The sequence below is a fragment of the Electrona antarctica genome (assembly GCF_951216825.1).
Source record: "Electrona antarctica genome assembly, chromosome: 3".
Lineage (NCBI taxonomy): Eukaryota > Metazoa > Chordata > Actinopteri > Myctophiformes > Myctophidae > Electrona > Electrona antarctica.
In genome coordinates this window covers 27,830,401-27,846,892 of record NC_136808.1, presented here as the reverse complement: position 1 = coordinate 27,846,892, position 16,492 = coordinate 27,830,401, and the positions used below count along the sequence as shown (strand labels likewise).

The window sequence follows — 16,492 nt, the reverse complement described above, 5'->3', positions numbered from 1 at the left end:
GATAGAAATGCCATTAAATGTGGGTCCGTAGCTTAATGCATATCAAACTAGGGGTCCTTGAAATTAAAATAGTTGAGAATCACTGCTATAGAACCGTAAAAATCTTCTCTTATGGGGGTCCCTGGCATATCTTTTCAAATGGGGGTCCGTGGGCTAATTAGTGTCAATTTGAGGGTCCTTGACATGAAGCTAGCTGCCACCTGGGTGTAAACATTATGGAGGAAGCTAGCTGCCACCTGGGTGTAAACATTATGGAGGAAGCTAGCTGCCACCTGGGTGTAAACATTATGGAGGAAGCTAGCTGCCACCTGGGTGTAAACATTATGGAGGAAGCTAGTTGCCAGCTGGGTGTAAACATTATGGAGGAAGCTAGTTGCCACCTGGGTGTAAACATTATGGAGGAAGCTAGCTGCCACCTGGGTGTAAACATTATGGAGGAAGCTAGCTGCCAGCTGGGTGTAAACATTATGGAGGAAGCTAGTTGCCAGCTGGGTGTAAACATTATGGTGGAAGCTAGCTGCCACCTGGGTGTAAACATTACACCTGGAGGAAGCTAGCTGCCACCTGGGTGTAAACATTACACCTGGAGGAAGCTAGCTGCCACCTGGGTGTAAACATTACACCTGGAGGAAGCTAGCTGCCACCTGGGTGTAAACATTATGGAGGAAGCTAGCTGCCAGCTGGGTGTAAACATTATGGAGGAAGCTAGCTGCCACCTGGGTGTAAACATTATGGAGGAAGCTAGCTGCCACCTGGGTGTAAACATTATGGAGGCAGCTAGCTGCCACCTGGGTGTAAACATTATGGAGGAAGCTAGCTGCCACCTGGGTGTAAACATTATGGAGGAAGCTAGCTGCCACCTGGATGTAAACATTATGGAGCAAGCTAGCTGCCAGCTGGGTGTCAACATTACACCTGGAGGAAGCTAGCTGCCACCTGGGTGTAAACATTATGGAGGAAGCTAGTTGCCACCTGGGTGTAAACATTATGGAGGAAGCTAGCTGCCACCTGGATGTAAACATTATGGAGGAAGCTAGCTGCCAGCTGGGTGTAAACATTACACCTGGAGGAAGCTAGCTGCCACCTGGGTGTAAACATTACACCTGGAGGAAGCTAGCTGCCAGCTGGGTGTAAACATTACACCTGGAGGAAGCTAGCTGCCAGCTGGGTGTAAACATTACACCTGGAGGAAGCTAGCTGCCAGCTGGGTGTAAACATTGGGAACTGCCCATAGATCCGAAGTCCCGTTGGTCCGAACATGCACTGCTCCCGTGCTTGCGGTTATGTTTAGGTTAGGTTTAGAGATAGGGATAGTAATTTCGGAACAAGGAACCTTCTGACTAACGACACGGCACCTAAACATTACACCTGGAGGAAGCTAGCTGCCAGCTGGGTGTAAACATTATGGAGGAAGCTAGCTGCCACCTGGGTGTAAACATTACACCTGGAGGCAGCTAGCTGCCACCTCGGTGTGAACATTAGTAAGTAAGTACCGGTAAGTACATTTTATTTATAAAGCACCTTTCAAGACAAAGTCACAAGGTGCTGAACAGAACACAGAACAATCAATCAAATCAAGTTAAAACCAACAGGAAAACATAGCACAATAAAGTAAAAAGACAATAAAGAATTTAACGAAACCAATAATAAAGGCAAAATCACAAAAATCACAAAATTACAAAAAAATACTTTTCTGTGTGGATGTATGGGCTGTCAATCAGATAGGAATTTTCTGTGTGGATGTATGGGCTGTCAATCAGATAGGACTTTTCTGTGTGGATGTATGGGCTGTCAATCAGATAGGACTTTTCTGTGTGGATGTATGGGCTGTCAATCAGATAGGACTTTTCTGTGTGGATGTATGGGCTGTCAATCAGATAGGACCTTTCTGTTTGGAATCAGATAGGACTCCAATAAACAAGACAAAATCACAAAAATCACAAAATTACAAAAAAATACTTTTCTGTGTAGATGTATGGGCTGTCAATCAGATAGGACTTTTCTGTGTGGATGTATGGGCTGTCAATCAGATAGGACTTTTCTGTGTGGATGTATGGGCTGTCAATCAGATAGGACCTTTCTGTTTGGAATCAGATAGGACTTTTCTGTGTGGATGAATGGGTTGTCAATCAGATAGGACCTTTTTGTGTGGATGAATGGGCTGTCAATCAGATAGGACCTTTCTGTGTGGATGAATGGGCTGTCAAGGCCAGAAAGTAGTTATTGTGACACTCCGTATAGTATATACTATAGTTATTATAGTTATTATAATAGTTATTTTTCCACTCAGTAGGCGTTCCTGCATAACGTCTGGGTATGATGATGATGATGATGATGTCACACGCTTAGCCTCTATGCTAGGCTGCTTAGCCTCTATGCTAGGCTGCTTAGCCTCTATGCTAGGCTGCTTAGCCTCTATGCTAGGCTGCTTGCCTTATCGCATTTAGGACTGAGGCCGATTCTAAAGAAATCTCTTCTAAATCCTAAAGGTTTTCTGGAAAAAAAAATGTTTCTATGTCAGTGGTGCTCAACCTTTTTCATGTCAAGGACCCCCAGTATTATCTGTATTTGGCCGCGGACCCCCATCTGAAAATATGTTTTTCCAGGGACTCTCCCCCACCCAGAAGCAAAGATTTGAGTTACAAACGTTCGCTCTGAAAGAATATATATTTAAAGATTTGCGCCACATTTTTACGATTTTGCCAACAGCTAAAGTATAACATAATGCTTAAAACACCAAAAGAGGTTCCCGTCCTGAATGGGATATTCCAGCCTCAGGCTACAGTTTGTAGGCCTGTTCTGTTCCAGAGGTCTCTGATATACTGGGCCATTTGTACTGCACTGACCCTAAGTAACCCTGATGTTTTAACTTGGTCTTCTAGAGATGGGCAGCGAGTTGCTGGTGGCGGTTGCTATAGTAACCCACTGTTGTTTTAACTTGGTCTTCTAGAGATGGGCAGCCAGTTGCTGGGGGCCGTTGCTATAGTAACCCACTGTTGTTTTAACTTGGTCTTCTAGAGATGGGCAGCGAGTTGCTGGTGGCGGTTGCTATAGTAACCCACTGTTGTTTTAACTTGGTCTTCTAGAGATGGACAGCGAGTTGCCGGGGGCGGTTGCTATAGTAACCCACTGTTGTTTTAACTTGGTCTTCTAGAGATGGGCAGCGGGTTGCTGGGGGCCGTTGCTATAGTAACCCACTGCTGTTGTTTTACAGAGATGGGCAGCGAGTTGCCGGGGGCCGTTGCTATAGTAACCCACTGCTGTTGTTTTACAGAGATGGGCAGCGAGTTGCTGGGGGCCGTTGCTATAGTAACCCACTGCTGTTGTTTTACAGAGATGGGCAGCCAGTTGCCGGGGGCCGTTGCTATAGTAACCCACTGTTGTTTTAACTTGGTCTTCTAGAGATGGGCAGCGAGTTGCCGGGGGCCGTTGCTATAGTAACCCACTGCTGTTGTTTTACAGAGATGGGCAGCGAGTTGCCGGGGGCCGTTGCTATAGTAACCCACTGCTGTTGTTTTACAGAGATGGGCAGCGAGTTGCCGGGGGCGGTTGCTATAGTAACCCACTGCTGTTGTTTTACAGAGATGGGCAGCGAGTTGCTGGGGGCGGTTGCTATAGTAACCCACTGCTGTTGTTTTACAGAGATGGGCAGCGAGTTGCTGGGGGCCGTTGCTATAGTAACCCACTGCTGTTGTTTTACAGAGATGGGCAGCGAGTTGCTGGGGGCCGTTGCTATAGTAACCCACTGCTGTTGTTTTACAGAGATGGGCAGCGAGTTGCCGGGGGCCGTTGCTATAGTAACCCACTGCTGTTGTTTTACAGAGATGGGCAGCGAGTTGCTGGGGGCGGTTGCTATAGTAACCCACTGCTGTTGTTTTACAGAGATGGGCAGCGAGTTGCTGGGGGCCGTTGCTATAGTAACCCACTGCTGTTGTTTTACAGAGATGGGCAGCGAGTTGCCGGGGGCCGTTGCTATGCCTGGAGTGGTCGGTGCGGGCCAGGTGAGGATGGGTCCAGCCATGGCAGGCCGAGGGGGCAAGAGGAGGGCAGGAGGGTGAGTATTCATATGTTTATATCAACCAGCCAGACGTCCAGGAAACCTTATAGTTGACTTCCATAGCCTATGCCAGTGATTCTCAATCTTTTGTGGCTTCTGTACCCCCATGACCACATGATTAAAAATGAAATAAATAACTAACTAACTAACTAACCATGACCCGACTACAACGTGTTGTTGCTTAGAAAAGGAGAACATTATATCTAGCATATCAGTGTTTTGGCAGCACATTTTGATTTTAGTTTTAGTCATAGTCTCTTGAATAGTTTTCACTTAGTTTTAGTCACATTTTAGTCACCTGGAATGTCTTGTTTTAGTCTAGTTTTAGTCGACTAAATATCATAAGGGTTTCATATCATAAGATTTTAGTCGACTAACTCTACTGTTGATTTAGTCGACTAAATTCTATTTTGGCAGGACTTGATGCCGTCGTAATGGCTGATTTTACACTTGCTGAAAATAGCCAATCTACAACAATGTCTCTCTCTCACACACACACACACACACACACACACACACACACACACACACACACACACACAGATTGTGTTAAACCATCTAACTCTCATGGTGTGTTAAACCATTAGGCGAACCATGCATACATACAGGATTCTGACAAGCTGAGGGTGGGGTGGGGGGGGGGGGTTGTTCTTTTAGCAGTGTTACTAATGCAGGAAGGGGGAGGGGGACCATTTTGTTCATTAATAAATGAACAGCATGTCACTGTGCTATTTATCTATGATTATATTATTTTACCACTAAATACAGCATGTTTCCGAGTGACTCAGCCCCCTCCCGATGATTATGATTATGTGCTTCATTGCATTAACATCATAGTAATTGCCACTGTATGTATGCTACGTACTGCTAGCATATGGGTGGATAACAGGCTACCGCTACACTGTATGCTACTGCTATAGCATATGGGTGGATAACAGGCTACACTGTATGCTACTGCTAGCATATGGGTGGATAACAGACTGCACTGTATGCTACTGCTAGCATATGGGTGTATAACAGACTACACTGTATGCTACTGCTAGCATATGGGTGGATAACAGACTACATATCCCAGAGTCAAGGTTTAGTTAGATCAACACAGAATGCCCAATAAATAATGGGCCTTGATATGAAAACGGTTGAATACCACTGCTCTATAATTCTCTGTCAACAACTACATTCAGTTGGATTAATGTGTCCATTTGACCAGAGAATGGGTTTGTTCACAGTTCAGTGAAGGTACTGTATGACTCCATACATCACTGTATGACTCCATACATCACTGTATGACTCCACACATCACTGTATGACTCCACACATCACTGTACGACTCCATACATCACTGTATGACTCCATACATCACTGTATGACTCCACACATCACTGTATGACTCCATACATCACTGTATGACTCCACATATCTGTACCTCAGGGATCGATTCTGGGCCCATTGTTATTTTCAATCTTCATTGATGATGTTGTGAAACACCATTTTCCTGTATGCGTATGACTCCACCATCTTCGCACCAATAACATCATCAAATGGGCCTGAGGTGGCTGCGTCCCTGAACAAAGATATGGAGAACATTCGGAAGTGGCTGATGCCTGGAAGGTCACTTTCGAGCCCAGCAAGTGCAAGGCCATAATCCTGTCCAGAAAGAGGAATCCATCTCGACCGGATCTCTTCTTTGGCACCACCAAGATCACGCTCAGCAAGCAGATGGAGGTTTTGGGTCTTTGCATAGACAGCAAACTTACGTGCACCAGCCATCTGTCCAACATCTGCAGATGCGCTGGACAACGTCTTGGAGCACTTCGCAAGCTGGCCACAAGCTTGATACTAAAGGCAGGGCCAACATCTACAAAACCCAGGTCAGGAGCATCATGGAGTACTCTTGCCTAGCCTGGATGAATGCCTCTCTGACCACTCTCAGGCAGTTAGACCTCATCCAAAAGAAGGCCTTAAAAATCATTGGGGTAGATGAGGACCATGTCCTACAGCAGTACGCCATCAGCAAGCTGAGTCATCGCCGAACAGTTGCAGCAACAACTGTTCTTTACAAGATGCACACTCCCAACTGTCCAGTGGACCTCAAAGCACTACTACCTCAAGCTCACACCTCAGGTCGAATCACCCGGAGAGTACTACCAAGCCACGCCCTGGAAACCCCCAAGTCAAACACCAAATGCCTTGATAGGAGCTTTCTCCACCCTGGGACATGGAACAGCCTCCCCCCTGCGGTTGTTGGAGACATTACATCTAGCAGTGTTCACGCCAGTATGTGACTGTAATCCCACAAACTCAAGGACTGTCATTCATCCAACATTCAGTTCAGACATACTGTACGCCTGACTGAGATCATTTATAGGCCCTTTGAATGTATTTTTCTCATAGCCTGTATCTGCTTAGGAAAAAAAAATATCACTGTACAACTCCACACATCACTGTACGACTCCACACATCACTGTATGACTCCACACATCACTGTATGACTCCACACATCACTGTACGACTCCACACATCACTGTACGACTCCACAGTCCACACATCACTGTACGACTCCACACATCACTGTATGACTTCACACATCACTGTATGACTCCACACATCACTGTACGACTCCACACATCACTGTATGACTCCACACATCACTGTATGACTCCACACATCACTGTATGACTCCACACATCACTGTATGACTCCACACATCACTGTATGACTCCACACATCACTGTATGACTCCACACATCACTGTATGACTCCACCTATCACTGTATGACTCCACACATCACTGTATGACTCCACACATCACTGTATGACTCCACACATCACTGTACGACTCCACACATCACTGTATGACTCCACACATCACTGTATGACTCCACACATCACTGTATGACTCCACACATCACTGTATGACTCCACCTATCACTGTATGACTCCACACATCACTGTACGACTCCACACATCAATGCCAGTTCAGTGAAGCTAGTTAGAGTAAGGTGTTCTTATGCTATGGCATAAGAACGTATTAACTTCTTATGCCATGGCATACGAAGGTGCATTACATTCACCCATTCACACACACATTCATTCACACATTCATACACACACAGTCTTAGCTTAACTATTTTCCTTTTCAGGTAGGGTGGAGTTTTGTTTGTTGTTTTGGCCTTGTTGGCATCCCTGAAGTTATCGGCTTTCCCACATATTTTACATCGACATTGATATTCGGTTTCTGTTTGTCAACCTCAAAATGTAGGCCTACACCGTGTTTTGGTTACCTGTCTGTGTTACTCCTTAGCCTTGTTTTGGTTACCTCTCTGTTACTCCTTAGCCTCTAGACTCCATATTAGGTGGTAACACTATGTCTGTGTGTTACTAGACTCCATATAGGGTCATACCACACTCTGTGTGTTACTAGACTCCATATAACGTTGTAACACTGTCTGTGTGTTACTAGACTCCATATAAGGTCATAACACACTGTCTGTGTGTTACTAGACTCCATATAAGGTTGTAACACTGTGTGTGTTACTAGACTCCATATAAGGTCATAACTCTCTGTGTGCCTCTAGACTCCATATAAGGTCATAACTATCTGTGTGCCTCTAGACTCCATATAAGGTCATAACTCTCTGTGTGCCCCTAGACTCCATATAAGGTCATAACTCTCTGTGTGCCTCTAGACTCCATATAAGGTCATAACTCTCTGTGTGCCTCTAGACTCCATATAAGGTCATAACTCTCTGTGTGCCTCTAGACTCCATATAAGGTCATAACTCTCTGTGTGCCTCTAGACTCCATATAAGGTCATAACACTCTGCCTTGCTCTCCTCAGGATGGACTTTGACGATGAAGACGGAGAAGGACCTAGCAAATTTTCAAGGTGAGAAAACACAAAGGGAGACTCCAGTAGTACTACACAAGAAGTACTACAGTGTGTATGTATGTATGTATGTATGTATATATATATATATATATATATATATATATATATATATATATATATACTGTGTGTGTGTATGTGTGTGTATATATATATATATATATATATATATATATATATATATACTGTGTGTGTGTGTGTGTGTGTGTGTGTGTGTGTGTGTGTGTGTGTGTGTTAAAAAATTATATATATAGACATGTAAGCCACACCATCCAACCATATTCACATGCATTCATTTGATGTTTCGTCACACCAACCTCACAAGTTATAACTTCATTTTATACTTATAATAATAGTTTATTGTTCGGTTTCATTATACCTTTTCCCTACGTGCTTATTGTTTCTTACCATTTTCTGTGTCTCATTCCATCCTGTGTTTGTTTTTCGCTGAAACATGATGTTGGGTGAAATCAGCCCTTAGCGCCTTCTGTCAGAAATATGGGGAGGGGATGGGGAGAAATACATCTATCACAATGTATCAGAAATGTTTCTGTCAAAGACATTTATAACACTAGAAATGCATTCATCAGATGGTAATTCTGTTAGAAATACATCTATCACAGTGTAGTTCTATCAGAAATGCATTAATCAGATGGTAATTCTGTCAGAAATACATCTATCTCAGTGTATTTCTATCAGAAATGCATTCATCAGGTGGTAATTCTGTCAGAAATACATTTATAACAATGTATTTCTATCAGAAATGCATTAATCAGATGGTAATTATGTCAGAAAGACACCCGTCTGCGTTCGGTGCCACTCAAAGTGAGGGAAGCCCCGACCCTGTATTTCTGTCAGAAGCAGCTGAGGGCTGATTCCTTCCTGTCTTGTCTAGCAGGGGTATACACACGTGCACAAACACACACACACACACACACACACACACACACACACACACACACACACACACACACACACACACACACACACACAGGCCTCTCAACGGAGAGACAATGCTGCTCTCTGCTGGAGAGACGAGGAACCGCAGGGGCAATGAATAGAGTAGTAGCATTTGTCCATGGATAGCAATGTCCCTATGTCCATCCGTATGTCCCTACGTTTAGGGTACCAACAGGGGGCGCTGTTGCACCACTCACTTCAGACAGGTCTGATTTTTCGCTACAAGAGAGAGACTTTAAGGGAGGTTTAAGTCGAGCACTTTCAATTGATGTTGTCTGTTTAAACCGAAGCCACAGTAGTTATGGCTTCAGGTGACACATTGTGAATGTAGTAATGTTGTTCAGCAACTACAGACAGAATCGTGATCTCTGTGAGTCATTTGAGTGAGAATTATGCTGTACTAATCCCTATGCAAGTATGCATCCACAGCATATAATACTGTTTCCACTAAACCCGATTATTCGGTTGCTCAAATTAAATTTCATACGTTTTCTTTGGATACATTTATTATTATTTCACCCCTGATTGGATCACACGGCACCAGTGTCCTTAATCTGGGAAGTCAATTAGGATGTAGACACCGTCTTAACCCATTCAGGACGGGAACCCCTCTTGGTGTTTTAAGCATTATGTTATACTTTAGCTATTGAAAAAAATTGCAGATCTACAAGCTCATAGTGCGGCACCGTGCTACGAGCTTGTAGATCTGCTATCTTTGAAAAATCGTGAAAATGTGGCGCAAATCTTTGAATATATGTTCTTTCAGAGCATTTTTAACTCAAATATTTGCTTCTGGGGGGTCCCTGGAACAACATATTTGAGATGGGGGTCGGCGGCCAAATACAGATAATTCTGGGGGTCCTTGACATGAAATAGTTTGAAAACTACTGATATAGAAACATAGGGTTTTTAAGAAAACTGTCAGGATTTAGAAGGCATTTGTAGAATCAGGTCTAAATGGGTCAAGTGTATTGCATGTTGCTATTCCTCCACCACCTCCACCTCCAACCAATCACCATCGCTGTGTGTTGTTTAGTTTGTCTGTCAGGATCATGAATGGACTGGAGGAATGGAGGTGTTATTAATGCTACCACAATGCATTCTGGGCTATGTATGCTGTGTTGTTACAAATTAAACATGTTGCATTCTGGTCTATGTATGCTGTGTTGTGTTACATACGTGTTCCTTTCTCTCTGTTCTGCAGGTATGATGATGATCAGGTTCCTGGTGGAGAAAAGGAGAGATATGGCAGGTAGGACTAGCCTAGCATGGCTAATAGAGGATTATACATCCAGGTACAGTGACGGATCAACCCCTCTCAAGGCCCTGGCGCTTCACCAAATCAAAAGGCCCTACAGATTCAGCCAATTAATTAATTAATTAATTAATTAACATGTATGCATGCGTTTCGCCGTTTAGCGCATATCCACTACTGCCTGCGCTGCCCGCTGACACACAAGACACAGCCGCACTGGGCACAGCCTTTCCAACTTCAGTCTCTGCTAAACTATTGTAAGGACTAGGAGATTACTTTATGGTTATTAATACAGTCATTAACAGGAAACATGCAGCAGCATGTTTTGTCTAAATTGTCTTTGTGGCCAACAAATGTAGCTACATTTGCAAACAGTGCTGTTGACCATGTTGTTACATGGTCCATATAACATGTGTGCACCAACATACAATGCCAATATGCTATATTAATATTAGAACGTTTTAAAGACAGATTAATTATTGACGACAATGCAACCAAGTTGTGGGTGCAACGTCACTGAAAACTTTCATAATAGCAAATTAGCAATTACATTAATTTAATCGAGTGCTGAAATCGTGAAATGGAGGATGTAAGAACACACTTTTGTTGCATTAGAGCAGGGTAAATATGAAGTTTTGCGCCAAGGTCTTGTGTTTATATTCCTCTTACATAGGCTGTAGGCTATGTTATTGTCGCAGCAACAACACACGTTGGTCGGTCTGAGAGAGGGGGCCTTCCTGAGCGAGGGGGCTTCTGACGGCGTCACTTACTCGCTTCCCCTCTGTCGGAGGAGGAAGCGACGCGCAGCCGTCGGGAACCCCCCCAAGCCGACTCCCCCCCCCCCCCCCCCCCCCCCCCCCCCCCCAGCAGTGATTGGTGATAGTTCCAAGAGGCACCACATTGCATCACATCTGCTTGTTCAGAAGTCCTATACTTGTGGGAACAAACGATCTGGAAGCCCTAGCTACAGGATGTGGCCCCTGTAAATTTAATTAGAGCATTGACAACAGGACGGTGGCCCCTGTAAGTTTAAATAGAGCATTGACAACAGGACAGTGGCCCCTGTAAGTTTAAATAGAGCATTGACAACAGGACGGTGGCCCCTGTAAGTTTAATTAGAGCATTGACAACAGGACGGTGGCCCCTGTAAGTTTAAATAGAGCATTGACAACAGGACAGTGGCCCCTGTAAGTTTAATTAGAGCATTGACAACAGGACGGTGGCCCCTGTAAGTTTAAATAGAGCATTGACAACAGGACAGTGGCCCCTGTAAGTTTAAATAGAGCATTGACAACAGGACGGTGGCCCCTGTAAGTTTAAATAGAGCATTGACAACAGGACAGTGGCCCCTGTAAGTTTAAATAGAGCATTGACAACAGGATGGTGGCCCCTGTAAGTTTAAATAGAGCATTGACAACAGGACAGTGGCCCCTGTAAGTTTAAATAGAGCATTGACAACAGGACGGTGGCCCCTGTAAGTTTAAATAGAGCATTGACAACAGGACGGTGGCCCCTGTAAGTTTAAATAGAGCATTGACAACAGGACGGTGGCCCCTGTAAGTTTAATTAGAGCATTGACAACAGGACAGTGGCCCCTGTAAGTTTAATTAGAGCATTGACAACAGGACGGTGGCCCCTCTAAGCTGGCAGTGGCCATTCTGAAAAGCAACGTTTGCTGACTGCAAACTTTGGCTTTGATGTAAATTATAACCACTTGTATGTTTATACCCTCAGATCTTTCACTCGTGAAAGATCTAAACAGACAAAGTATTGTGTCAAACAGACATTATGCAGACAGAGTATTGTGTCAAACAGACATTATGCAGACAGAGTATTGTGTCAAACAGACATTATGCAGACAGTACGGTCATGAGCAGAAATTATCCAGACAGTATTGTCATGAACAGACATTATGCAGACAGAGTATTGTCATGAACAGACATTATGCAGACTGACATGAACAGAGCTAGGGATGTCCCGATACACTTTTTTCGTTCCCGATACCACAATTTCTGTGTTAGCCGATACCGAATACCGATACCAGTGTTGATCTCGTGTTGTGTTTATTGCTATTTAGCTATAAATCTTGTGTTGTGTTTATAGCAGACTCTTCACAAACAGAAGTTATTTTGTCAATCTAGCTGAGTTTGACTCAGACAAACACGACATCGGTTCTGGTATTCCACAGGGCTCAATTCTTGGTCCCCTGAATTTCCATTTCTATGCTGATGATACCCAACTATATCTTTCTGTAGCTCCAGATGATCCCTGTGCTTTAGACCCATTGATGACCTGTCTGTCTAGCATCAAATGCTGGATGAGTGAGAACTTTCTAAAGCTAAATGAGGATAAGACACAAGTTCTCATAATCGGTTCTAGTGAGCAGAAAGAATCAGTAATAAGCAGACTTGGCAACCTGACTGTAGAAAGTAACAGTACAGTAAAGAACTTGGGGGTCATTATTGATTCTGAATTGAATTTTAATTCACACATTAATCATGTTACCAAGATTGCCTTTTTTCACCTTAGAAATATCGCACAAATCAGAGCCTATTTGTCATTGGACGATGCAAAAACGCTGATCCACGCCTTTGTTTTTTCTTGGCATGATTACTGCAATGGACTTTTTTCTGGACTGCCAAAGCAAGTGTCAAACAGTGGAACATGTGTAAAGTATATTCATTCAGCTTCTATATAAAGTATAATAAAAACAGTGGAAAATGTGTAAAGTATATTCATTGGGCAAGTATATTCATATGGGCATAAAAGGGACACCGACAGATAGGTGGGGTAGGGTATCTTAACTCCTGTCTGCATAGCGGGGGTAGGGCGGGGTAGGGCAGGTATCTTAACCCATTTAGGACTGAGGCCGATTCTAAAAAGTGTTCTGAAAAACCTGTTGCTATGTCAGTGGTTCTCAATATTTCATGTCAAGGACCCCACAAACTATATGTAATTTGCCACTGACCCCGTTCGCTCTGAAATAATCTATATTCAAAGATTTGCGACACATTTTCACGATAAAATAAATAAAAAATAGCAGATCTACAAGCTCGTAGCGCGGCACTCTGTTTGTAGATTTGTAGATCTCCGATTTTTAGGGCAGGGCAGGGAAGGGGGCAGGGCGGGTATCTTAACTCCTCTCTGATAGGGCAAGGCAGGGGACAGGGCGCGTATCTTAACTCCTCCTCTCTGATAGGGCAGGTCAGGGGGCAGGGCGCGTATCTTAACTCCTCTCTGGGGGCAGGGCGGGTATCTTAACTCCTCTCTGATAGGGCAGGGCAGGGGGCAGGGCGCGTATCTTAACTCCTCTCTGATAGGGCAGGGGGCAGAGCGGGTATCTTAACAGTTTGACGCCACATCACGCGGAACCCGCCTTTTAATCAAATTTCCTACGCTGCCTGGATTGTTTTATTACCTTTGGAGCATACGCTGAAGTATTTGGGCATTTGTTCCGTGAAAATCGGGTAAGAAATGGTCCGTCGTCTTGTTATGATGAAACGAGCCAGCGGCCATGACAATGCGAAACGAAACCAGAGTGCAGAGCAAGTTGTAGTCCAAACAAGCCCCCCGTCCACTTGCATTGGGCTCAATTTCCCAGAAGCCCTAGCAGCCCAGCATAAGTTTCGATTTCCGGTTTCGTCTCTCCCCCTGCTCCACGGCAGAGGCGGACTTTTTTTATTATTTTTTAATGCGATGCGATTTAGGTTCATAAAACAAATAGCGGGTCTGTCGTATTACGCAGCGGCGCAACACTGGATCAAACAATTCCCGGCCGTCAAACTGTTAACTCCTCTCTGGGGGCAGAGCGGGTATCTTAACTCCTTTCTGGGGGCAGGGCGGGTATCTTAACTCCTTTCTGGGAGCAGGGTGGGTATCTTAACTCATCTCTGGGGGCACGGCGGGTATCTTAACTCCTCTCTGGGGGCACGGCGGGTATCTTAACTCCACCTCTCTGGGGGCACGGCGGGTATCTTAACTCCTCTCTGGGGGCAGGGCGGGTATCTTAACTCCTCTCTGGGGGCACGGCGGGTATCTTAACTCCACCTCTCTGGGGGCACGGCGGGTATCTTAACTCCTCTCTGGGGGCAGGGCGGGTATCTTAACTCCTCCTCTCTGGGGGCAGGGCGGGTATCTTAACTCCTCCTCTCTGGGGGCAGGGCGGGTATCTTAACTCCTCCTCTCTGGGGGCAGGGCGGGTATCTTAACCCATTTTGACCTGAGATCTAAAATGAGATCCGATTCTAAAAATGTCTTCTAAATCCTGACAGTTTTCTGAAAAAGCTATGTTTCTATGTCAGTCGTTCTTCGATTTTTCGGCACTCTGTGCCGCGCTACAAGCTTGTAGATCTGCTATTTTTCAATAGCTAAAGCATAACATAATGCTAACACCAAAAGGGGTTCCCGCCCAAAATGGGTTAACTCCTTCTCTCTGGGGGCACGGCGGGTATCTTAACTCCTCCTCTCTGGGGGTAGGGCGGGTATCTTAACTCCACCTCTCTGGGGGTAGGGCGGGTATCTTAACTCCTCCTCTCTGATAGGGCAGGGCAGGGGACAGGGCGGGTATCTTAACTCCTCCTCTCTGTTCCAGAGAGAATCACAGCGAGATCGAGCGCCGCCGACGCAACAAGATGACCCAGTACATCACGGAGCTCAGTGACATGGTGCCCACATGCAGCGCGCTGGCGCGAAAACCTGACAAGCTGACCATCCTGAGGATGGCCGTGTCGCACATGAAGTCTATGAGAGGCACGGGGAACACGTCTACGGACGGAGCCTACAAGCCCTCCTTCCTCACCGAACAGGTAACTATGTTACTGTCTGTCTGTCTGTCTGTCTGTCTGTCTGTCTGTCTGTCTGTCAGACATTTTTTAAATTTTCGTTTTTTCATGTCATATGAAAGCAGGGAATCATAGCTTCAAATTTACATATTGGTTTGTTTGTTCAGTTTGACCCACCAGTTTTTGAGATTATAGAGTAATGTCTTGCAGAGAAACGGGCTTGAAAGGTTCACTTCTGTGGACTCTAACATTACACCTAGCTACATGTTTAAGCATTCATTTCATGTCGATTTGGGCTCATTTTAGATAAAATAAATCTATCCATTTATTTTCGATTTAGTTTTCGTCTGTGAAAAAAGGTGCTCGACCAACATTCTTGGTCATAATGTTTAATCGACGAAACGAACCCTGTAGTAACGCGTGAACGTCCGCCCCCCCCCACCCCTCAGGAACTGAAGCACCTGATCCTGGAGGCGGCGGACGGCTTCCTGTTCGTGGTCGCCGCGGAGACGGGTCGGGTCATCTACGTGTCGGACTCAGTGACGCCCGTCCTCAACCACCCTCAGAACGAGTGGTTCGGCTCCACGCTGTACGAGCAGGTCCACCCCGACGACGTGGACAAGCTGAGAGAGCAGCTCAGCACCTCTGAGAACTCCATGACAGGTATGATAAAAAGAACTACAAAATTCCATGACAGGTATGATAAAAAAACTACAAAACTCTATGACAGGTATGATAAAAAACTACAACACTTCATGACGGGTATGATTAAAAAAAAACTACAAAACTCCATGACGGGTATGATAAAAAAAACCTACAAAACTCCATGACAGGTATGATAAAAAACTACAAAACTCCATGACGGGTATCATTAAAAAAAACTACAAAACTTCATGACAGGTAAAATATAACAGCTCAGCACCTCTGAGAACTCCATGACAGGTATGATAAAAACCAAAAAGCAAGGCAGTCATTTTTGGATGATGATGTACTGACAGACATTATCCACTGTGGTCACTAGAGGGCGCCATTGATATGTGAAATCTCCCTCTCATTCAGTTACTGCACTGTCTGTCTGTCTGTCCCTCTGTCTGCCTGTCTGCCTGCCTACCTGCCTGCCTACCTGTCTGTCTGCTTCTCTGTCCCTGTGACCCCAGTCGACCCGTCTGTCTCACTACAGCAGGAGCATGAAATCCACATAACACAATAATCTCCATAAAGAATTGTGTTATAGTACATATAAAAAAACACATCACATGCACGCATGCACGCACGCACACACTAGACTTTGATGTCATAGCTTCCTTCCAAGCCACTTCTCGTGTGTGTGTAATTTAATTGAGTGTAAGTCAGTAGAACTAAAGCAGAATGTTGAGTAATTTTGCTGTGTGGTTCTTTTAGCCTGTGTGTGTGTGTGTGTGTGTCTCAGTCCTTTTTGTTTTGCCAGCAAGCTGAAGTGAAGAATGCAGCCACTGATGACTGTGAACACACACACACACACACACACACACACACACACACACACACACACACACACACACACACACACA

General features: G+C 44.8%; 1 protein-coding gene across 2 annotated transcripts in view; it reads left to right on the top strand.

Moving 5' to 3' along the window:
* The window catches only part of arnt2 (aryl-hydrocarbon receptor nuclear translocator 2), an 88,803-nt gene that overhangs the window by 9,642 nt on the left and 62,669 nt on the right, over positions 1–16,492 (top strand). Inside the window, exons 2-5 of one of the 2 annotated variants that reach the window (XM_079496680.1) lie at positions 3,943–4,054; positions 7,899–7,946; positions 14,765–14,966; positions 15,392–15,605. In XM_079496680.1, coding sequence (XP_079352806.1) covers positions 3,943–4,054; positions 7,899–7,946; positions 14,765–14,966; positions 15,392–15,605 — 576 coding nt within the window. Of the gene's footprint in view, positions 1–3,942; positions 4,055–7,898; positions 7,947–14,752; positions 14,967–15,391; positions 15,606–16,492 lie in introns of both variants that reach the window. The other variant, XM_079496679.1, reaches the window with a different exon arrangement.